The sequence below is a fragment of the Agelaius phoeniceus genome, chromosome 1 (genome assembly GCF_051311805.1).
Source record: "Agelaius phoeniceus isolate bAgePho1 chromosome 1, bAgePho1.hap1, whole genome shotgun sequence".
Taxonomy (NCBI): Eukaryota; Metazoa; Chordata; class Aves; order Passeriformes; family Icteridae; genus Agelaius; species Agelaius phoeniceus.
Genome location: NC_135265.1, coordinates 17,451,823 through 17,476,526, shown reverse-complemented (window position 1 = coordinate 17,476,526; position 24,704 = coordinate 17,451,823). Strand labels below are relative to the sequence as shown.

The window sequence follows — 24,704 nt, the reverse complement described above, 5'->3', positions numbered from 1 at the left end:
GATAATGAAGCTTGGTGAAGTAGTAAATTCTGTTTCAGAAAGTCTAGTAATGAAAAGTATTTTTTACTAAAATCATAGAATATCTTGAGTTGGAAGGGACCCACAAGATTCATCTAAGTCCAACTCCTGGCCTGCCCAGGACAGCACCAGGAATCCCACCTGAGCCTGAAGCATTGTACAAATACTTTTTGAACTTAGACAGGCTTGGTGCCATGACCACTGGCCTGGAGATGCTGTTCCAGTGCCCAACCACCCTCTGGGTAAAGAAAATTTTCCTAATATCCAGACTAAACCTCCCTGACTCAAACTCAGGCTGTTCCCTTGGATCCTGTCTCTGGTCACCACACAGAATAGATAGAATAGTGAATATTACACACACACACACACATATATATATACATATATATATATATATATATATAGAAACAGAGATCAGTGTCTGCACCTCTTCCCTGACAGGGAAGTTGTAATGCTGATGCTGTCTCCTCTCAGTCTCAGACCCATGAGCCAGCTGCTCACCCATCACATGATGTGTTGATCCAGCTGTGAGCTGGATACCTTGTGCAGAAGGGCTCTGTGAGAGACAGTATTGAAAGCTTTACTGAAGTCCAGAAAGATTATATCAACTGTCTTTCCTTGATCAACTAGGTATGTTACCTTTTCATAAAAGGAAATAAGCTTTGACAAGCAGGATTTTCCCCCCATGAAGCCATGTTGGTTCTGACCCATGACAGTGTTGTACTTCAGGTGTCTTTCAATTACTTGCAGAATAATCTTCTGAATTCTACCAGTCACTGAAGAGATAATAAAAGGCCTGTGGTTTCTAGGGTCATCCTTTTTGGGACTTTGGGATGACATTAGCCATCTTCCAATCAACTGGAACCTCCCCGGATTCCTCAGACTGTTCAAAAACCATTACCGGAGGCCTTGCAATGAATGATGCAGCTCTTTGAGTGTCCTTGGATGAATCCCATCAGGCCCCATAGCCTTAGAGGGATCCAGCTGGAACAGCAGATCCTGTAGAAGTTCAGAGCCAACTGGGAGTTTTTCATTCTCACAGCCGTGGTTCTGCAGCTCAGGGCACTGGGACCCTCTTACCCATCATCAGTGTTGCAGACAGAGGCAATGAAAGCATTAAACATCTCTGCCATGTCCATGGTGTTACTGTCTTAGTCAAAGAGATGCATCTGAGTGCAGCCAAAAGGCAAATTATAACTAGGAACTATTTAAAGACAAAAAGTTATGGAGAATAGGAGGTTAATCAGTAGGGAGTTGATTTTACAACAGGAGACAACATCTTTGAAACTCCTATAAATGCAGTATGTCCTATTCTTGAGATTCATTTTTGAAGGAGGCACACAGTAGGTGGTTGTGGTTCAGAAAGTATTTAAGGGCTGGAAAAATTCTTGATGCTGTGGAAGCTAATCTGGTTTTTAGATCCACAAGAAGATTGAGAGATGACTTCTTCTGCAGTGTATAAATGAGGAGGGAGAGGAAAAGTAGTCACAAAGGACTCTTTAATCTATTGGACTGAGGTTTAATAAGATCTGGTAGCTGGAAGCCAGAGCCAGAGAAATTCAAATGAGCAATCTGGCATACATTTTTCTCAGAAGGGTGTTTAGCTATCAAAAAATCCAAATAGATTAGAGGTGCAATGAGAAATTTTTTGTGTCCTGCTTTCCAGTTCTAGACTGATTTCTCTCTTGGAAGATTCTGTAGTTAAGTACTAGTACAAATGGCAGGAGTTTCAGTAGAAAAATGTAATGGTCTGTGTTATACAACTGATCAAACTGTTTTATTTAGTAATTAGTCCAATACTTGGCCTTTATTTTACAAACATGCAATAAAAAGTATATTTAACCATTCTTTCTAGTATAGATTTATTAGGATAATAAGCATATTTATAGGCTGAAATGACAGATAGTGGTACTGTTTGTTGGAGTGCAGCAGCTGCTTTGACATTCATTATTCCTGATCACTTATTCTAATGTAGATCTTAAGTACTGGGGAAAGCACTCCCTGGACCAAATATTCTCACATATTAGTTGCTCTTTTCTGGATTTCTATGGAGGCAAAAAATTGCCATAATGTTCTTGAAGAATTCAGTATCTGATCAGTGGTAACCAACCACTGGTGACAAAATGCTGTGTTGCTCTGCTGTAACATGCACAGGGGTAAAGCTCATTTTGCTCATTTAACATTGTACTGCTCTGCACATTGGTGAGTTATCCTCATAGATGCTTTTCTGAAAGAGGCACAAAATGCTCTAAGAATTCTTCATGAAATATATTGGATCCATGATCTGAGCTGGAAAGACCAAGATAATGTTGACTTGACTGCTTGAAGCTTGGGAATGCATACACAGTAGGTCCTCTAGAAAGTTTCAGAAATAATTCTGTTGCAAGTGTTTACTTATTCCTTTTAGAACTAATCTGTAACGTTTTCACTTAATATTCACTACCAAAAAAAAAATTGTATTAAAAATTAAAACAGTTTTTCTGCTCTAGATTATTACAGCACAGGACAAGTTTGGGATGTTTTTGAGTCGTGCTTCCTTCCTGTGCTCACTGTGAGCCTCTGTTCATACTTGCATTTACTGTATAGGGTTCAAGCTGGAGCCTCTGTTTCTGGCAAACCTAAAAACCCTAGCTGTTAATAATCAGTGTAAAATTTTGAGTGCCTATTTCCAGTGTGTGAATTAAGTTAGCTGTGAGTTCTAATGCTGAGCTCCATTACTCAGGGGTCTCTGAGTCTCTTCCCAGCCATCAGCAGTGCTGTGCTCTGCTGGGTCAGGGCAACACAGCTGTCCTGGTGGAGCCAGGTTCTGCTCTTGGCTCTGCTACAGCAATGTCTGCTCTTCTTCTGAGATCTTCTTGAGCAAAAAATCCTTCTCCCCCTTGCTGGGCTTTTGGGGAGATGCTGCCTGTTCCTCCCAGGTGTGCCATGGGGAGGTTACAGTTTTGTGTGAGCCCCTGCTCTGGGCAGGCTTGAGGCAGGCTGTGCCTCAGGCTGGCTTGCACAGAGTTGTTGGGAAGTGGCAGCCACTCTCATACCCACAAATCCTACTAAGCTTTTTGTTTCTCCTTGCCTGCCTTTTTATACAACCATTAAGCCTCTCTGACTGGTACCTGGTGAGGACACACCAGGCCTCACCAGTGGACCTGTTCTTATTTTCACCATTCTGTTCTAAAAAATGTCAGGTTTTGGCAACCAGGGATTCTCTGGTTCTGCCTTGCTGCTGTATGTGGATCAGGGCCTTTGTCATGGATGTTTTTCAGCATTTTTTGATATTATTTTCTACTGTTCACTTGTGAATAATGCAAATAGGCATTACATGTCCGAAATCATACTTCAGTTCTAACTACATAAATTCGTGGCCTCTAAACAAAGAGGAATGTCAGAAGGTATTGTGACAATTTCACCAGGCTAGTAACAAGAAAATTGATATGTATAAGCATGTATGGTACCATTGTCTTACGAAAACAAGACTAAAAATCGATGAACTGTTTAGTTCCAGATGTTACAATCAAATTTGTGAGCACATCTTCTGTTCTTCTCCTCGACTTGCTTTTCTAGTTTTTGCATGTGACAAGCTTTTAGAACTTCTTTCATGCTACTGTTTTGTGAAGTTATGTTTTAAAACTTGATATATTAAATGATTTTTCTTAAACCATGTATTTTCTAGTTCCCCTATGGTTTCCTTCAGTCTGTAAATGATCATCATATATCCCTGAGATATTTCTCTAGCACCTCAGAAATCACTCTCTTGTTGGCTTTGAACAAAACTCCATATAGTGCTGAGAGGCTTGAAACTGATAAAAGAGCTGGAATTACACTGTCTCAGCCATCCCTTAGTAAAAGCCTTAATTGCTTTATGCAGGATCTTGCCTCAGCAATAAGTCTGCCTTCTATCTTAGACTGGACAGACTTTTTTTCTTTTAAATCGGATTAACATAATCCAGCTCTGGACTTTGCTCCTCTGTACTTTTTCAAATGCTTTGGAGAATGTGGCTGCAATGACCAAATCTCAATTCTAAGTTTCTATTCAATTTGCAAATGATACTTTGCTAGTTGAGAAAATGTCCTGTGTGTTGCTGTGGGATCCTTGTAGGGTGTGATTGTCAAACTTGTGTTCAAGTAGCAATTGATGGCTTCTGGTGAGTGTCAGCTGCCATTGGCCTGTGAGGAGCAAAAGCCCATTTTTGTTGATTGGCAAACCATGAGAGTGTTGTACCCAGGAAAAAGAGTCATTGACGGGTTTGCCATGTATGCATGTATGAAAATGTAGCAGTTTGCCAGAACATATACTAAGTAATGTCCAGTTTTGTCTCTGGCTCAGTCTCTTGTAATGAAATTTTGTCAGTGCATATCCTCAGAAATACTGGCTGATGCTCAGTTTGTTTGCTTCCTAAGGTGTTGCCTCAGGTCTGGAAGCCCAATCAACAAACTCCCACTGTTTTTTGCATTCTTTTTTGAGATTTGCACTCACGTGCGCTGCACAGCTGCACCATCAGGACCACAGATGTGAGCAAGGCACAAAATCTGTGCTGACCATTCTGTGTGTTTTCACACTCTTTTTAATTTGGGTGGCAAACATAATGGTGATGCCCACTGATTATTTATACTCATCTTTGAACTTTGTTTCTGTGCTTGCTGTTGCTCTCATGTGGCATTCTGGCATTTGTTTATCTTTGCTCAGAACACTCAGGTCTCATCAGAGATTCCCAGGATCTTTGAAAACTATTATAACTACCCTGGAATTCTTCCTGAATGGTTTCTGTGATAATAAATGACTTTTATGTTTCTGGGTGAAAATTTTGGTTTGCCAAAGATAAACTGTCTTGCCCAAAGGAGAATGTATGTGCCGTGCATAGAAGCATGGGGCAGGTCTACCCAAACAAATGCTCTTACTTGATTTTTTCCCACAAGATACAACATTGTGTGGGTACCTAAAAGCCATAGAAACCTGCAGCAGTGTGCCAAACACAGAATCATAGCATAATTTAGGTTGAAAAATACCTTTAAGATCGTTGAGACCAACCATAAACTTAAGACTGACAGGATCACCACTAAACTATGTTCCTGCAGGCCACACTTACACATCTTTTAAATACCTCCAGGGTGGGTGACTCAACCACTTCCCTGGACAGCCTGTTCCAATGCCTGACAATCCTTTCCAGGAAGAAATTTTTCCTAATATTCAATCTAAACCTCTTTTGGCACAACTTGAGGCTAAACTGAAGAAAAAATCTAATTCTTAACAAATAGCTGAGGTGTGCCTCTCACTAACATAGGGATGGTGCTTCCAGTCCTGATACTAGTGTGCTTTTCAGCTAATACAGCATTTCTGTGCCATACCCATAATGTCTCTTGAAGATCAGAGTATTGCACAGTTGCCTTAGCACTGGCCTAGTCCATGTCCTCCAGGTTTTCCCTTGTTAAGGCACTCAATTCTTTCTTTCAAATTCATATTTGTATTTAGCCTTACAGAGGCCAGGTTGCATATTTAGCTGTCTTTATTTCCCTTCTGAAGAATCAGAACTACCTACTTCATTGCTTGTTTGTCAGAGCACCAAGCGATTCTCTCCATTTAAGCTGTTGCCCTGTGGCAAGCAGCATAAATCACCATAAAACTGCAGGTCATTTGGACTCTTATGAATGTGCTGTGTTCTGCCAGGATCTTCCTCAGTTCTTTGTTCCTTGCCTCTCCAAAGCTGAGCAAGACCAAGAATGAGGCATGCTATTATCCTCTTAATTCATACATATTTTTGTTGGTAAAAGCTATAAACTGAATAATATCCAAATATCTATTTATCTATATGTATATTTAACTTGCCAGCTTATAGGATATTTGATCACTAATTAACTCTGAAACTACACTTATTTTACATTAGCTGTGCATTTACTTTGAGCACTAGGCAATCTTTCAGCTACCATTTTGACTTCTGAGCCCTAATTCACTTTAAGGTAAATCTTACAATACTTTGTTGGTTCATTCATCACTCCTGTGGAGCCACCAGCATTGCTGGTTTAGTCCTGTGCAGAGTTTAAGAGCAGGCAGGCTTGTGCCACTCCTCAGTCTTTCTTCAATCAGGCATAGCTCTAGGTAAGGCATCTTTTTCTTGAAACACTATCACTGGTGTTTGAAGAATATAGATGTCTTGTCTAGCACCATCAGGTGCAGTACAGTTTTATTGTAGATTTCTTCACATGCCTTTTTGCCCCACAGGTCTTCTGATCCCAAGTTCTGTTTGGGTAATTTAATTGCACACAAATTCTGATGGCTGTTTGAAGGGCTGATTCTGGGTTCCTAGTAATTCCTTTCTGAGTTTTTTTTTTCAATTGGATGTCAGCCACAACCAGGTCTGTTGCTCAGTTTCTCCACCTCAAATGACAATGACCTTTCTCATAGGTACATTACAAACTCTCTTGTTCCCTCCTTCTTTGTTTGAAATACCACTGCTGTGAAGGAAGTCCTGCACTTTGAAATGTCAATGCAGCAGCTCCTGAGCTTGCTGCCACTGTCTGTGCCTGCTGCCCACTCCTCAGTGCTCCTGCTTGCACAGGCACAGCTTGCCTGGTGTAACTCCAGGCACTGTGAAGCACTAAAGCTTGAGCTGGGAAGGGTAGATTGACCACAGAGAACTGAGAGTTGTCTGCATTTTGGTTTTTTTCCTTCTGCAGTGCTCAGAAATCATGCAGAGCTTTCTGAGTCTGCTTTCCCCAGTGGGCACAGTCCAGTGCTGTGTGGCAGGAGGAGCACAGCCACCAGCTGCAGCAGCTCCCTGCCACACCTCCCTAAAGATGCAGATCCCCTCAGGTGACAAACAGCTTCTTGAACAGTCACAGGGCAGCCAGGATGTCCTGTCTGTGACATCTGCAGTCCAGCCAGAGTGCACAGGCCTTCTGAGCAGAACCAAACAAAAAACCCAGCCCAAAGCCCTTGAGACTTCAGCTGTGAGGCTTTTTTGTAAGAAAAAAGGTAACATTTATAAATCAAGTCAGTGAACTGTGTAGTTGTTTTCTGCACCTTTTTACTAGAAGCGTAGTGACAGTGATGTAGTAAAGTCCCCGTCAGAGGTCATTCTGCAAACCCAAACAATACTATTTATCCCAAATCCCAGAAGGGTGGGCTCAGCAGTTTCTGGAATAAACACCAGACTGACAAGAACAGAAAAACTGAAAGATATTGGAAATCAAAACCAGCGAGACAGGTTTTGTAGCTGTCTTCTCAGAGTGCAGTGAGCACTGAAGCTTTTAGCTGTGTCCCAGGCTTGCAGCCTGGATCAGCCCCAGCAAGCTGGGTGGGTGAAGAGCTGGCAGCACACCCTGCCCTGGACAGCCTCAGCTCTGTCATCATGCAGCATTAGCATGAAAAGTCAGGGCATCAATGTCATTTGCAAGACTTATCAGATAGAATGCAGAAACCAAATTATGTATCAAGACTATTTTCAAAGAAAACAAAGTGTGTGTTCTGTTCCTTTTTGTCTCCATGCTCAGTTAGACCAGGCTTATTTGTTTTATTTTCATCTTCATGCTACGTGAAACACCACATTTAAGCTGTTTGTTATATTCAAGAGTCCAAATCTGTTTCTTGTGTTGCATGGATGTCACCAAGTCTGAATTTGAGTCAATGTCTGACTATTAATTCAAAAGGAGTCTTATTAATTCCCCCCCTTTTCCCCCTGGCTTCTTCCTTGGGTTATTTGTTCTGAAGCAAGGTCATTGCCACTGCATTTCTTAGCACCATTTGATGTCTCTCTAATTGCAATATTTATTTTTAAACAACTACTCTCTAAAAAACAGCTTGGCTATCAACACTTCTAATGTGTATGTGACCACAAAGGGAAGATGGGACTCTGCCCTTATTATCTTTGCAGAGATTATGGAGTTTCAAGCTTATTGCATTTTACTCTCATTCTGTTCAGTCCATGTTGTTGGCAATAGGGTCCCATTACTCTAGATTGCCTGTGGGTAGATTGCCTGTGTCTGTATTTTTTACATCTTTTACATTTGATTTCAGTGAGAATACAGGAGTGTTTTATCTATCTCATAGCAATCAACTGTTGCTCTTTTGTCCTGAAAATTGTGGCATTTAGATTAGCTCTCATTATTCTTGTTTTTCTTGACAACTAAACCTTCAACTGCAATTTAAATTATAAGTTCTTTCATTATTTTATGGTAAAAACAGAAAACAACAGTTCGTGGAATTCAGCATGTCAGATGATGCTATTTCTTCCTCTGTGAGAAGATGAGAGTTAGTATTTCTTGCAGTTGGCTTTTTTAACTTGAGTATTTTATTGCAGAATGACAAATAAAGAGAACATTTCATTTATTTATTGAAGTTGTATGTTGCAGGGATGTATATAACCATGCAGAGGAGTCTGAGTAATTTCATTTCCCTCTTCATCAGAATGGGTGACGGTACTGTACAGCAATAAATTTGAAAATAAAAGTGAAAATGTATACTTTAGTGGGCCCTTGAGAACATAATTTGTGATGCTTTGTAGAATATTCAGTCAAAGCTCAGAAGAAGATCATAGAACAAGTTATACAAAAGTGCTTCTACTGCTGAGTTTTTAGTACTAATACAGTTCTAAAGCATATTAAATTTTAATATTTAACATCTGATTAAAAAGCTTGTTACAGAAAGCATACCAGTAAAATATAGTTTCTTCCATCTATACACCTGTGTATCAACTGCACAAAGCTTACAGAGTCACAGAAAAGCTGAGGTTGGGAAGGACTTCTGGAGATCATAGAGCCCAACTCGCCTGCTCAGAGCAGGCTCAGCCGGATCAGAGTTCTCTGAGCCGTGTACAATCAGATTCTAAACTCCTCCAAGATTTTTTTTATGTTTACATGGATTTTCCAGGATTTCAATTTCCTCTTATGTGGACATAGGACAGCACTCAGAAGTGTCTGGCTCAATCATCTTTACTGCCTCCCCTCAGGTATTTATATACATTGGTGAGTTTCTCCCTGAGCCTTCTCTTCTCCAGGCTGAACAGTCTCAGCTTCTCCCCTTTGTAAGGTGACCAAGTCCTTCAGTCATCGTTGTGGCCCTTCCCAGGGCTTATCTCCATGATGTCCATGTCTCTCTGGTACTGGGGAGCCTGGAGCTGGGCACAGCACTCCAGCTTTGGTCCCACCAATGGGTAAAGCACAGGATCACCCCCCTCAGCCTGCTGAACATGCCCTGCCTGGCATGGTCCAGAAGGCTGGTGGCTTCTTTGCCACAAGGCTACACTGCTGGCTCATGGTCAGTTTGATGTCCACCAGGATCCCCAAGTCATCCTCTGCAAAGCTGCCTTCCAGCCAGTCAGCCCCCAAAATGTGCTGCTTCATGGGATTGCTCTTGCCCAGCAAGTAATTATCAAGACATGCGCCTTTAATTATTTTCACAAAATTTAAATTCAGATAGACATTCAGAAACCAGTTTCCAAGAAACTGTAGCTTCCTCACAAGTACTCATGATAAACCTAATTAGCATTTTTTTCTGATTGCTGCACATTGCTGAGAATAAACATAGTTGATTGAGCATTTACCTGGCAATAGATCATGGAAGCTTATCAAAGAATCAGATATTGCTGACACTGTACAATGATTCCAGGCTACTATTCTTTAAATTTCTTATAATTGTATGTTTTATTTTATATGCCAAAACAGGGTTCTTTTGTACTGCTGTTTATTCTGCTGCTTGCTCAAGTCAGGCTGAAACTAATCCAAGCACAGGAATCCATAGGGATGCATTTTATCAGGTGTCAGTTTTATACAACTGGGGCTTTTTGACTTCTGGATTTTCTAGTTATTTGTCTTGTTACTATGGTATTATAAACTGAAGAGGTGCATTCTTCTCTTTCTTCTGTTTTTGACTTTGTTCTAACCAGAATTTGTTTTCTGCTTTAGCTGAAAAACTGTTTTGGACATACTGATGTTCACTGTCTTACACAGGCACTTGTTCTTCCATCAGGAGAGGTGTTTGGCACACTAAAGTACCTAAAAAATTCTATTTTGGTCTGCTTACTTTTACTGTAGACTTTTTTTTTTTTTTCTAAATTTCTTTGTGAAGGAAACAAGTAAGTTGGGCAGTTTGTCAGGGAAATTCATGTGACTCTCAGCTTGGTTATGAACTAATGTCTGTTTGTCCTCTGTGTCATCTATATTTAGAAGAAAAACAGGAGTTTGGAGTAATGAAGGCTTGGAACCTTTGTTATTGTTGCTTTTGAGAGTGGAGAATGTAAAATAAGATAGCTAGCAAAGCAAGGGGAGGTCTGTAGTAGTACTGCAACCTCTCATAGCCATATCTGCACCTCTGTATTGAGAGATTAGAGACATATTTTTATATGATGTTGTTCCTTCATGTTAAGTATCTCCTGAGAGCTTGGAACTTGCAGTGAAAGACATGAAGCTTCTGTGGAAATGTTTGCTGTTTAACTTCATGTTAGATTTTCTATTCTACAGGCCTCCACTGCTCCTCCATGCCAGCAGCTGGCCTCTTGCTTTCTCCTGTGTAGGAGATGCTTGATATAGTCTGTTAACTCACACCCCAACTGCACAAGGTCCTCAGCAACCTGCTGTCATTGATCTGGCTTGAATCAGGGTTGTGTCCCTGATCCCCAAGAGAATTTCTCAGTTTCTCTCTTCCAACCTTGGCTATCCTGTGAGTCAGTGAACCAGAGATGTAGTAACTCCCCAGATGCCGGATGAGCTTTAATTCTCTTGCCAACATTTTCATTCCATCCCATGTAAGCTACTCCAGGTGCCCATTTACAGAGGAATATTTAATAATAACAATATTTTATAACATGGAAATTTTATTCAATGAAGTTAAAATTGTTTATGGTTTCAGTTTCTATTGGTGTTGACACTGCTGTATCTTGTGACAGGTGGAGATGTTCCTGATTTTATCTGTTATAAAGGTGGTCTGAATCTTATCTTTTGCAGGCAAGCTGAAGAATAAACTTTCCTTTCAAATATCCATGAAGGCCTTAGCCATGATACCTGCAAGCACAACCACAAGATAAAGTTAATATTTATTCCACAAGTGGATGGAGAACACAATGCTGATAAAGAACTTCTTTTCTTTTGCAGTAGAGTTGATACGTAACACTGCTGCCTGTCAATCACATTATAAATTGGCAAACATTTGTTTATTAAAATGGGCACAAAACTAGCAAAAATTATTATAACTAAATAATGCAGTTGCATGTCTTTCTGTACCACATTTCATTAACTCCTGTCAAGTTAGCATCATATAATAAAGGTGTTGCCAACCCAGCACCTCTTCTGAGCTCTGCTAAGTACAGCAGTCTGCACTGTGGATCTGAGGGAAGGATTGTATCCAGTGGGTGTGAATATTACTCTTTCTCACACCTAAAGGAAGTAAAACAGTCAAGGCAAGCTCTTTCTGCTCCATCTGAGCTGTTTAATTATCTGGCATGGCAATGTATCTAAGTGAGAGCACAACTCATCAAAGACTGGACCTTTCAGTGTATCCTCCTCTGTCCTCATGGTTCAAAAGAAATGCATATTTATGATTATCAATGAAGTGATAAGATGAGGGGGATAAGGTAGTAAAAAGTGAAAATTTAGATGGCTTCATTTGGACATGTAAAGATGCACATGCTTCTGGTCATTCAAAATGGAAGCAGTTTAGCCAGTTCACAGTAACTTCCAGCACTGAAACACTCTGATAGAAGTGAAAGGACAAGAGCACTCTCCAAAAGATATAAGGGCATAAAAATGGTGGCTTTTTGCAGTGTATAAAGACAGGACAGGCTCCTGTCCCTTCAACTGCTGATGTTTGCTTCCTGCATCTTTAATAATGAATTGCCATTTTAAAGTAGTGTGTAAGAACCACATTGCACAGCAGAAAAGGAAGTAAGTGCTTGCAAGTAAATCTGTGAGGAGACAGTTTAGTGTGAAAAGATTTTGTGTGTGCTGCTTTAGTCAATGCTTCACATATACAGTTCTTTTCCTATTCTACTTCTTTTTACTGGATTTTTTTCAATGCAGTATACTTAAACTGGTTTATTTTGAAAAAGACAAACGAAAAGCTCTTAAACATCCTCTGGAAATGCAGCTGGACCCACAGTCAGTGACACCTTTGCACTGTATGCAGCTGCTCCTGCAGGATCCTCCTCTGAACAGACAAAGAGAAAACTCAGAAAATCTGATTGATGAGTCAATCAGGTGACTTATTTCTATAATGGAAAACCTCAAAGCAATGAGATGCATCAGACAGAAATAGCAGTGCTTGTGCCTAATTCTTGATTAGTGTCCCATGCTCTTGCAGGGTGGTCTTGATTTGATCCAGTTACATGAATTTTACATCAAATTCTCCACAATCTTCTCTCTTTCTTGGGAATTTTGTTTCCAGATTCCTGCATCTGCTCCAGGGATCCTACTGTTACCTGCTGCTGTCTGCCAGATCTGAGCTTGCTCAGCAGTCTGTAGATAGAGAAATAGCACTTCCATCAGAGAAGTCTACTGACCCCATTGTTTCATTAAAAGTTGTATCTTTAATGTCTTAAAAATATAGATAATGCCAGATGTCACATGGAGTTGGAAGACTCAAGAAAAGCTCATCATAATAAGAAACTTTATAAAGGAAACACAATTTGACTTCCAAGGAGAAATCAATTTTGCTGCTTTTCATCTCCCTCAAGTGGAGTATTCAAAAAAACCACTAGGTCACTGAAGCCTCTGTGATGACAAATCCAAACCCAGACTCTGTGGTTAGATCTTGTAAATCAATGTATTTCTTCCTTTAGAGCATGGTTGGGAGGCTCCTCCTTGCTGGGGATGTGGAGAGCACACAAACACCTGCACGGGTCTGTGTGTTAACCAGGGATGTCAGCCATGAACTGCCAGCCTTGGTGGAATGAAGAGCCACATCTGCCCTGCAAGCTGCAGATCTCAGATGCTGCTCTAGAAAATTCAGTAGCAGAGTTCTATGATATTATTAGAACACTATTAAATAGTTTTTCATTTTGTTAAAACAGCTAATAAGACAAAAGAGATCACATAGCAGCACATTTCATTTTATTCTGCTTTAGTGTAGAAACTTGCTATGTAATTAGGACTAAAAATAAGTAAAGGAGGAGATATTTTTAGTGAAAACTTTTTATCTTGTTCAAATCCACAATGTAGCACACCCAAACTAACAGTTACAGTATCACATTAACCACTAGTGAAGTGGGATTCAAAGGGTAAAACAACATGGTATCTATCTGTGAACATGAAAACAAATAATTTCTCTGTGAAATTATGATTGCTTTCCTTCAGCTGCTGTTTAGTGCCATTCTCAAAAAACAAAGTTTAGTGATCTGTAAATATGCTATGGATATATAGTTCAGTCCTCAATAAATGACTGCTAGCAGAGTGAATTATAATTCAGTCAAGTCCATGACATTTTTATTCACTACCTTTTTATCCAGTGAAAAGCCTTAGATTCTTCTTATATAGTACCTGAATAAATTATAATTGTAATACATTTATAGAAATGGTGAAGAACATAGTACAGCTGCAGTGAATGGCTACATTAAAGCAGCAACCTTTTACATCATGCAAATGCACCAGAATATTTACCATCTTTAGCTTAAAAGGAGTGGGGTATTTTGGTTTTCTGGCCACATTAAAAATGCTGGAAAAGTACTGTCTTTTTTTAAGTGGGGCTTATCGTTCTCTGATCAGAAGTCCAATGCTTGTCAGTGCACCTAAGGAGGAGAAGAAAGGAAAGAAAATCACAGAACATTCTGAGCTGGAAGGGACCCACAAGGATCATCAAGTCCAGCTCTCAAGTGAATGGCCCATGAGGGGAACAAACCCCATCCTTGGTGTTATTAGCACTGTGATCTGTCTACATCAATATAAATAGCCACTCTCAAATTTACTTTGGTTTGGATTTGGGTTTTATCCATTTCAAGACTTTTCCTGTTTGTAGTGTGACTATGTTAAAAGTACAAGCTTTGGCATGAGGTTTTGCCCAGCTACCTTATTGACGATGCTAGAAAATGCCTTTGAAAGGCTCTTGAAATTGTCTGTGAATGTTTTCAGTAGTAGAGGAGCAGTGTTAGATAGAGCAGCACTAACAAGGAGGAGAATTTTTCATCCCAGCTGGTTTTACTCATCAGCCTTTGTTAAATGAAACATTGTGAGCCAGGTTCACAAGGGGAGTTGCCTTTTGTACATTCAGCTGCACAACAGTCTGTGAAGAAAATTTTAGAATGAAAGCCTTGAAAATGTTCTTGACCTGTTGCAGGAAAAGATTACCAGGAGGCAATTCTTGCATCTGTTTTCACAGTGTAAGCTTCCTGATAAATACTGACCTTGAGATCTATTGTACTGCCTGTTCTGAAAGTCTTTGATAAGGGCAAAGAACTCAATGGCTTTCGATTTGCAAAAAAGATAATAACCACCTGATGAATGTTTAAAAGCAAACAATTAACTTAGCCAGACCTTATATAGGCCGAATTTTTAGACCAAACTACTAGTGGCAGGAGTCTTGAGGATCTCTGAAGTAAAGTTTTTGTCACAAAATCACTACAAATTTGAATGAAGGAAAGACTTCCACAAGATTAGTTTGCTTGTGGAGAAAATTGTCTGAGGAGCTGACCTCATTTTTCCCTGAGTGAAGGATATGGTTATTTAAACATATCTGTCAGGAGGAAAGTGTTGAAATGGCTGTTAACCATTCAATAGCAGACTTTGAAAGAGATGACTTTGTGCCTATCCCAAGGACCTGGGAATTTCAGAACTTTAGGCATCAGCTTCTGTGGTCATGAGCTCTGTGTGATGGAATCTCAAGCCCAGGTAGTTGACAAAGAGGAGACATTAAAGTGTTCAGGGCCAGCTTGGATGGGGCTTTGAGCAACCTGGTCTAGTGGAAGGTGTCCCTGCCCATGTCACCAGGGTGGAATGAGATAATCTCTAAGGTCCCTTCCAAACCTAACCATTCTGTGATATGTCACTGCTCATTGTCTGGGGACAGATTGATGGGCTTTTTATTTCTTGGTTTATGGTGTGCTCTGTAGTTCTGCCTCAGCAGAGTTTGACAGTGGAGTGTCAGACATTTCACTGGCACTCTGTAGTTCTGCTAATCTCAGCAGGATTCGTGGGGGTATTAGTGCAGTAAGTGGTTTATTAGAAGAGATAATTAGCACAAAGCAGATGAGGATTTAATAAATAAGGAGACTTGGTCTGCATCACTGAAACCTAGTTACGTGACACGGAAAGTCCCCTTGTTGAGCCTTCTTACCTCTCATCTCCCCAGTGCTTAATACATCCATCAGCACACATTTCAGGATGGGCAAATCCTGCTGAGGAGTGCCATTTCTGATGAGACCTACCTGCATGATATGGTGATGCAAACAAAAGCACTTCAAAAGCAACACGCACACACAGAGGCAGAAGCTTCCATATCTCCTGCAATGGGAGCTGGGAGGCAGCTGGAACAGATGCAGGCTGCAGGGCAGTGGGCTGGGGAGCAAGGAGGCACTGGGGAAAAGCAAAGCTCAGCTGGTCTGTCAAAAGACTCCAGCTGCAATTCTTGGAACTGGCTGCAGGCAGAGAAAGCTTTTTGTTCTATAATCCACCAGGAAACTGAGCTTTTCCCAGGTGGGAATTTAGACTTGCAGGTGAAAGGAGAAAATAAAACCTATGCATGCCTAGCATGAAAAATGTCAGAATCCTCGGCTACATTTAAAGGAATAACATTGTTTGCTCACTACAGATTGGCTTACCTACAGATTGGCAGACAAAAGCTACTTCAAATGAATAAATTTGCATCAAAGCAAGTAATATTTTTAGACCTTTGCCATGTTATTAAATATGCAAGAAAATGTTAGTCCAGTGCTGCTCACATGGGAGTGAGTGAGTGAGTGGTTCTGATTGCAGTGGGAAATCTATTGTTGTTCTCTTGCCTCCCAATACCCAGAGCCTTTCCTTGAACTGCTTGTGATTTCCCTCCCACCTTCCTCAGTCTGCTCAAACTCCTGAAATTATGTCAGTGTTTATCCAGAAAGGGAACTTTCATTCAAGCACTGTAGGATTACCTTTATATGTGTAGCATTAAAATTATCTAGGAAACTTCTGTGCAGAGTAGGTTAGCATTAAGTCATGACATGTCGCTTTGCTTACTAGAGGTAGATTTTACCAGACACTGAGGTAAAATACATCTCTATAGTTTGTTATTCTAGCCATACATTGTAAATTTGCATTGCATTAATTTCCCACAATAGCAAATCACTGTAAAACTCTAGGGAAGATGTCAAGGAAACTACTTTCAGAATCACATTTTTGAAAGTAAATACTATTTGTTGCAGAAAATGTTTCTGCAGCAGAAACATTGCAGAAAATGTTTCAGAAACAGCACTGCTTCTCCCATTACTCAATACACAAAATTATCTGATTGGGAATTTTTACTGTACCATTAAGATATTCTCACATATTAATATTGCTGTTTATTAAACACAGACCCCCAGATAAGGATTTGAAATCAGGTACACGTCCAGGACAAAGGGAACAATCCTGCAGCATGATCTCCCTCCCTGTACTTCCAGGACTATTGGCACCTGTAGTTTGCCTTGTGACTGTGGAGCCAGCCTGTGATACCATTGGTGGCCTCAGTGTGCAGACCAGCCTTCACAGAATCACAGAGTGGGTCAGGTTGGAAGGGACCACAGTGGGCCTCTGGTTCAGCCTCCCTGCTCGTGCAGGGTCATCCCAGAGCATTGCACAGGATTGCATCCTATGGTTCTTGGATAGCTCTGGTGAGGGAGGCTCCCCAGCCTCTCTGGGCAAACTGTTCTGGAGTGTGATCACCTGCACAGTGCAAAATTTCTTATTGTGTTCAGGTGGAACTTCCTGTGCATCAGTTTCTGCTCATTGCCTCTTGTCCTGTTGCTTGGCACTACTGAGGAGAGTCTGGATCCATCCTCTGACATCCTCCCTTCAGATACTGATAGACCCTGATGAGGCCCCTTCTCAGTCCTCTCAAGGCTGAACAGGCCCAGCTCCCTCAGCCTTTCCTCATAAAATAGATGCTCCAGTCCCTCAGTCATCTTTTCCAGCCTCAGCTGGACCCACTCCCAGAGCTCTGTGTGTCTCTGTACTGAGGAGCCCAGAACTGGACATGGCACCCCAGATGTGGCCTCAGCAGGGCTGAGCAGAGGGGCAGGGTCACCTCCCTCAGCCTGCTGGCAAGCTCTTCTTATGCACCCCAGGACACCAGTGGCATTCTTGACCACAAAGGCACAGTTGTGCTCTGTTGCCCATTACAAAATCCAGTGCATTTGGATGGGTTAGTCAATTCCTCTAAGCATTTGTTGTCTTTCATAGCAGTGTTCTTGACATGTATTTGCTATTACAAAATTCTTTTTCTGAAATAAAAAATGTGGGAGATTTCCTGTTGTTTATACTGTAAGATGTTGCATGCGTAGTGTGAAGGAATTGAGATAAGCTGATGGCTCTCAGTGATGTGTGGCCAAGTTTGCTGGCTACACACAAGATGGGGTCTCTCAGAAGTGTCCATACACCCACCTAATTGCCCAAACTTCATTTTCTAGTTGTTGTACATTTTCACTGGACAGGACACAATGCATGTGATGCGGGTCCTGCCCTGCTGCTGTCGTGCTGCTGACGTGGCCTCTCAGTCCAGGTTTGCTCAGGTTCAGTGTGGTCAGAATCAATAAAGCAAAAGATTGTCCCATAAGAGTATTCTCTTCAGTGGTGCACTTCTAGTTTGTTCTGTGCTGAGGTCTTGAGAAATCACTTGGGAAGCAGACAATGATTAATTTGGACACTTTCAGCTGGGAAGTTATTTAGAAAGCTTTTCATTTCTCTGTTGGGTTTTAGTCTTTCCAGTGAAAGCCAGTAATTCATGGTATGATTTTATCTAAATATGATTTCTGAGGTCTTGGGCCTTAAGTGTTGATATTTTTTATTCAGTCATCTTTCCTGGTATGGAAATTATACCTGCACTCAGCATTTGTGGATGTGTGTGTGTCTGTGTGTCAAGTGTGAAGAGTAGGCACTCTTTTGTATAGACATAGTGCCATACATGTCCCACTGGTACCTTTTCACTTTTAGTAGAATCACATCAGTTAACTAACTCAGAGTAACTAGTGGCATATTCACTGTTAGTCCAGAAGAGTAGGTAAGACATTCATCCCTGCACTGTAGGAGTGCTGTATACTTCTGAAGGGCTTGACCCCTTATCTTTCTGATGTAGCTTTTGTATCATAATAAAAATCACCAGTCTGGAACAGAGCAGTTTGACAGAATGACTCAGTTGAGTCACAAAATGACAGATGCTAGAAATAAAAAAATAAACAAACTGTGCCAGGTCATTGCTGTGAAAGCAGGATCCTTCACCTGTAGTTTCTGCTGTTTATGCAGTCAGTGGTAGTTTGGGGACCATCTTTTTGTTGATATGACATGAAAATTTCATATGGTTTTGTTTCTTTTCTAAGGTTACACATTGCATCTTAGGATATAACTACAGCAGCAGCCACGTGCTTCACTTGATGTTTCCAAGCTGCTGATCCCAGCCAGTCCTGTGAACCCGTGCTCTGTCCCTCTGCTTCAGATCCACCTGCAGCATCACTTCCCTTCCCAGCTGCTGGGCTTCCCTTGGCTCTCAGTGTTTGCAACCAAGCCCTCCCCTCCTCCATTTATATGGAGCCAGGCACCCCAAAGAAAATCCTCAGACCATGTAGTTTAATTCTCCCCAGGCTTGATGGTGCAGCAGCAGAGTTGGGAGCTGCGTGCCGTGGTCTCCAGGCAGTTCACTGAGCCTGAACTGCACCTTCTGTTTACTCTGTAAAGGGAATGGCTATTGCATATCAGCTTGAATCCTGGCTGTAGCTGTCTGTGAGACAAAGCTTTGCTCAAAGGCAGCTGTGTCTTCCAGAAAAGCAGGTGAAACACATTGCAGTGTTCTGTCTGATCTGCCTGTAAACAGAGCTGATGACATGTCACTGGAAATTATTGTTCAATTATCCAACAACAGTGCAGAAAAGTGGGTTGCATATGCTGAGTGGATTTAGGTGGGAGTATAGCTAGAAGATGCCGAGGGACATGGTTAAGTTTTCTGTTTTAGATCAGAGACCATATGTCTCAAACAGACCCCTGAGCTTCTACCAGGGCACTGACTGGCACTGCCAGTATTTTTGGCTGTAGATAGAACAGGAGGAGTCATCTATTCAGTTTGCCTTACTTGATACTCATAATTAAACTTTAATTTGCTCAGGAACTTGAATCTGCTACGTCTATATTCATAAATTAAGTAGCATCTGAGAACATTCCTGGGCACTGGGACTCCATCCTCTGTCCTGCTGAATTGTAATGCTGAGGATAATAGTATGTTCTCTGCCAGTTGGCTTCAGTGCTAGGGATGACCCAGGGCATATTTGATTTCCTAGCAGCAATGCTGCCCACCAGCCCCACTTCTTGCCTCCCTGTAAGAATTCTCTTTTATTTGTTCAATAGCTAGTTTGACCCAATATAGAGATATTGAACTGAGTGGAAAAGGGGAGCTTGAACATTGTCTACCCAGAAATCAGGGCAGGGATTTGAATCAAGAATTCCCCTGTTTTCTGAGAGAGGGCACCAGTAATCAAACCCAAAGTGTTTGCTGAGGCAGTCTGCTCTCATACTACAGCAATTCAACTTTTTTACAGTGAACTTGGATGGTATGAGTCAGAGGTACAGGAAAGATAATGACTCTCCAGTCTGGTGAGATGAGGAGGGGAGAGGAGACTCTCCCCTTGGGACAGGAACTGCTGGGCAGTTGTCTCTGCTTTGATACACGTTCAATAACACACAGAAGATGAGAGCAGACAGAGCATGTAAGTCAGTGTTGAGGTGGTGAGCAATGAGGCTTTGGATTCACATTGTGGCAGGAGGATGAGGGAATTGCAGCTTGGGAGCTTGTGTTCTGCTTGACTGCTTTTATACCACAACCTCTGAAAAGGAGATTTGCAACATTACTGAGCTAATACAACTTTCTTTACAGCTTTTCAGAAAAAGAATGTTTGAAAAAAGAAGTGTAAGGGTTGGCTTACATGTAAGCCTATGAGTCCAAGGTAGAAATTATTGTGTGGGGGATGCTTATTTTTATGAAAAAAGAGGAGGAAAAAAAAGAAATGTGATTTGATCCAAATTGGAGGAGGCTTGACTGCTGTATTGCAAAATATTTGTTTCACTGTGCTTAGGTAAATAATGTAGCAGCAGCCCACACCTCTCCCTTAGAAAGCTGTCTCACAGGCAGCAGTTAATGAACTAGTAATGGAAAAAATCTAATGGGTTCTGCCTTATTATGCCCAAAATAGGCCCACATGTTGACTTTCAGCAGAATCATCAAGAATTTACTTTGCAGCCAAAATGCAAAAAGTTTCTAATAAAAAAAAAAAAAACAGTTTCAGCTGGTTTGTGTGATTTCTCTAATAATTCAACATTCATAAAAATGTATGATCAGATTTTTCTCAAATGACAAATTATAGCAGTGAAATTTTCCAGTTCATTACAAAAATAATAAATTTTTCTTCCCTTCACAGAAGCTAACTATTGGCCAGCATTCACAACAGGTAGAAGGGAAGCCTTTTCTTCCTGATTTTAGAAAAAAAATCAGGAATTTAGTGTTTAGAAGACGAGGGTTCAGCAGTGCTGCCCTGGAACAGCAGTGCTGTGGCTGAGCAATGCAGAGGGAAGCAGCCTGCCTTGCCTCTGTGGAGTTTTCTGTCTCTCCTGGATGAAGTCTTTGGGAGTCTGCTTCCAACATAAGGCACTTAGCATCTGTAAAGGGAGAGCAGAACATCCATCAAACATGGAAAGATCAAAAACTGTGACTCCCTGTGGGGTGACTGTTGGGAGGGAAACAGCTGAGCAATGTTGAACATATTCAGATCTCTGGCTTCACCTAATGCACACTGTGAAGGCTGTGTTTGTAGGCAAATGCTGATTCATTGTTATGGATGTAGAAAATCTTTTGTGCTTCTGCCTTTAGACACTGCTCCATTAGTTGTTTGAGAGGTAACACTGCTTCTGCCTCCTCTCAGACAAATACAAGCATGCATGTTAATCTGAAGTGTGACTTTGTATTGCTGAAAAGGCAGGCCTGGTTGTTGAATGTCTTGGGAGGTGGCTTGATGCTTGGTACACTGAAATAACTTAAGAGCTGACAAGGGCATGTAAAAATCAACTTTAAGAAAAAAATAATCACGATACTGAAACCTCAATGATAATTTGTCTCTTCATGGATATCAAGACTGGACATGCTCATGCTCAGGGGTCAGGAACCACTGTGGTTTTGAGGACAAAATCACTGAAACAGTTGAACTCTTCGCTTTGAAAGACTCCTCACCCCAGTATCTAAAACAGCCTTTAAATTTCAGCTCATCTGCTTCTAATGGTCTGGGTACATAAAAAATTCCATGATAGCCTTTCCTCAGTGCTCATCCTTGTCAGCTTAGCAGGGCCAAGACAGGAGCTCTGCAATGCTCCCAGAGGATGCTTCTGGCAGATCCCTTGGTGCAGGCAGCACAGAGATATATTTTGTGCTACATGAAGAATCAAACTGCTCCTTCTTCCCAAGGGGATTTCCTCAAAACTTGGTTGTTTTCATGCTCCTAGGAGGAACTTTTTCTGCATTAGCAGGTGGTGATGGATAGAAAAAGCAGGTGCTATTTCCTTGAACAGTTCTTGTGGGAGTAAATTTATCCTGATAATAAGTGCAATTATTTTTAAAGTGTTATGTGTTCAATAGCTGTTATGTGGTATAAGTGCTTGATGTGTGGTGTGGCTTTTCTTATGTTGGTTCTGTCCTAGCTCAAAAAACATGTTGCTTCTAAACAAATCAAACCCCATTTAATTAGCAAAGTGCCTTCCATAGTTCTTTCTATGATGAGTAGGTTATTGTCTCAGCAGCATCAAACTCAGTGAGAAAAAAATCTAAGAAGTGTTAATTTGTTCTCTGGAAATAGCAGGATTGGGGATGAGCAGGCAGCATCAAAACAGAATAAAATCTCACGTACATGGTTGCTGGTTTATGGAAATGACCTTTCATCTTTCAAAGACAGAAGTCTTCCACTGGGAGATGGAATGCACAAAACAGCTTGACAAGACAGCCTGTAAATGAGTATCTCTAACATAGGCATAGCTAATATTTTCTATTATTGCTATGTAGCACTCTCTGAGCAGCAATCAGTTCCATTTAAATGTGATTAATATGAAAGTAATAATGTTCCAAACTTCATTCTTGTACATACTGTCAGATGAAAGATTGTTGCTTTGTTTTTTGAATAATCTGGTAGGGAAATAAAATGAAAGTCTAATTCCTGTGAAACTGCTACTGCTCTTCTCAGTTCTGCATTGTCTGAATTTTCCAGGGTGTTGAAGGTGTTCCTGTCCCGAACGGCTCAGCGAATTCCATACATGACAGGTGGGAGAGTGATGAGGATGCTGTCTGTTATTCTCCTGGTAGTCTTTTGGTTTCTCATTGGCTGGACTTCTGCAATAACCCAAAATTTGGAGAGAAACATTCCACTCATTGGTCAAGGGCAAACATCTGACCATCTGATCTTCAATATGTGCCTCATAGACCGCTGGGATTACATGATGGCTGTTGGTATGTTAATTTTCTTGTTTATCTTTGATTTCTATAAAAAAGCTTGGTTGCCTTTTAATTTTTCTTCTTTTAGAATATCTTAAAGTTTTGTCAGACTGCCTAATATGTGAGAACTACAGCAGTAAAATATCAGCATATAGGTTTTTTAAATGGGCTGAGAAGTAAAACAAAATATGCTGACACTTCTATGACTTTCAAAGGTTTGTAACTTGGATTGCAGTAACAAAGTGATGGGTGCTCAAGACATTGCATCTTTGAAGGCAGAAGGAAGAAGTAGCTGTTCTACTATTGAAGCTCTTCAATAGTTCTTCTGCTATTGAAGTGAGAAATTGTAACTAGTTTAATGAAGGCTTTTTGATTTTGCACCACAGAACTGGTCAGAGTTCTTGTGTTAGGAGGGAAAGAACTTCCACCACCACTCATTCATAACCTTACAGAAATTGGTATCAAAGTACAGGGAATAGGAAATGAACATCAAATGCACCAACTGGATGCATTTGTTAGGTGTGCTTTGAGTGCATAGAATAGGCAGGAGCTAAAAATGACACCCTGCAGAAGTCATATAAAGCAGAGAAAGGATTAGTTTTTGTTTCCTTAGCTCTGTAAGAAACAGTGGGTTCCCTGTGCCAGGGTTCAGCTGAACAGTGTGATGTGCTTTCTCCCACACAGTGCTTCCACCTCGAGCCAGTGTTGCTGGTACAGCCCAGGCTAGCCACCCACTGTCTCAAATACTTCAGTGTTTTGAAATCTGAAATAAAGTCCTACTTTTCTGCCCTTTCCCTGCTTCTCCCATGGACATCCCACTGACAGAGCTCTGCTGCTGAGGATTAGGGAGAGGTAATGGTGGCTTCTCCACATGAGAGTGCAGATGAGATGGACAAAGTGTTTTCTCTCAGACTGGCATACAGAAATTCAGTGTATGACAAAATACTGCTGCCAACTTCACAGAGGAGGTTCCATGGCTCCAAGGTGCCCCTGTGCTCTGCTTTCCTCTCGTTTCTGTAAGATCTCAGAGGCAGTCAGGCACAGGGGTACCCCATCTGTCAATATCCTCACTGGTAAACCATGCAGAGAAGAGTAGAAAGGAGCATGTTTTGAAATGCCTCTCAATTTGGGTGCTTTTGGAGGGTGTACTTTGCAGTAATGGAGCCAGTAGTATTGGCAGAGATGTTGTAAAATTAACAAAAGAGAATTAAATGTGAAACACTTGATGATGTCATCTGCACTAACCCATTTGGATCAAAATTTTGGTGTATTTGACAGTGTAGTTTTATTAATATTTTGATAGCGGTGGTTTTTGAATAATGGCAACAAATGTTTTTAGTCTCTGGGTTTTATAATTCTGGTGGTGTAGTGATTAACAATTCAGATCTTAATACCCAATTCTGATCAATTGTATATTTTGGCAAAAAATTAAGTAAGTTGCTGTCTGCCAAGTATTGAAAAAAAGTAAGGATTGTTTTTTTAAGGTATGTTTACATTTAGAGGAATTTTTAATGTTTTTCAAAATACACCCAGGGGTATTAGAAGCAAAGCGAGCTCTCAAGCCTGCAAAATAGGGCAGAATTTCTTTTGTTCAGTCATTTTGTCTTCTTTCCTGCACTACCTCATAAACAGAATTATGCAACTCTTCAGTAAACTAAGCAGTCATATTAGTGGTACCAAGAGATGTGCACCTACAAGACTGTAGTAACATGTGTGGTATATATATATATATATATATATATATATATATATATTTATATTTATATTTATATTTATATTTATATTTATATTTATATTTATATTTATATTTGTGTCTGCATGTGACTTCAAGATTTTTATTGCTAATGGCAGCCTCAAAAGCTTACAGTCAGTAGGAACTAGTCCCAACTTAGATACTTCATCTCAGTCTCAGAAATGGGTCAGAAGTAATATCCTTAACACAGAATTCCTTTTATTCCTATGTTAGCAGCCTTGCAAAATATAATATGTAATAAATTAATTGATAGATTCTGCTTTTGATTTCAAATGCTTAAATAAAAATGGTGGATGGTAATTGATTAAAGACTTGTTATTTAATTTAATTTTTTCA

The 24,704-nt window shown here is 40.6% G+C and overlaps 1 protein-coding gene across 1 annotated transcript in view; it reads left to right on the top strand.

Annotated features, from left to right (window-relative positions):
* Positions 1-24,704, top strand: part of GPR158 (G protein-coupled receptor 158) — a 188,005-nt gene that overhangs the window by 141,405 nt on the left and 21,896 nt on the right. Inside the window, exon 7 of the mRNA XM_054640621.2 lies at positions 22,392-22,630. Within this exon, the coding sequence (XP_054496596.1) occupies positions 22,392-22,630 (239 nt within the window). The remainder of the gene's footprint in view (positions 1-22,391; positions 22,631-24,704) is intronic.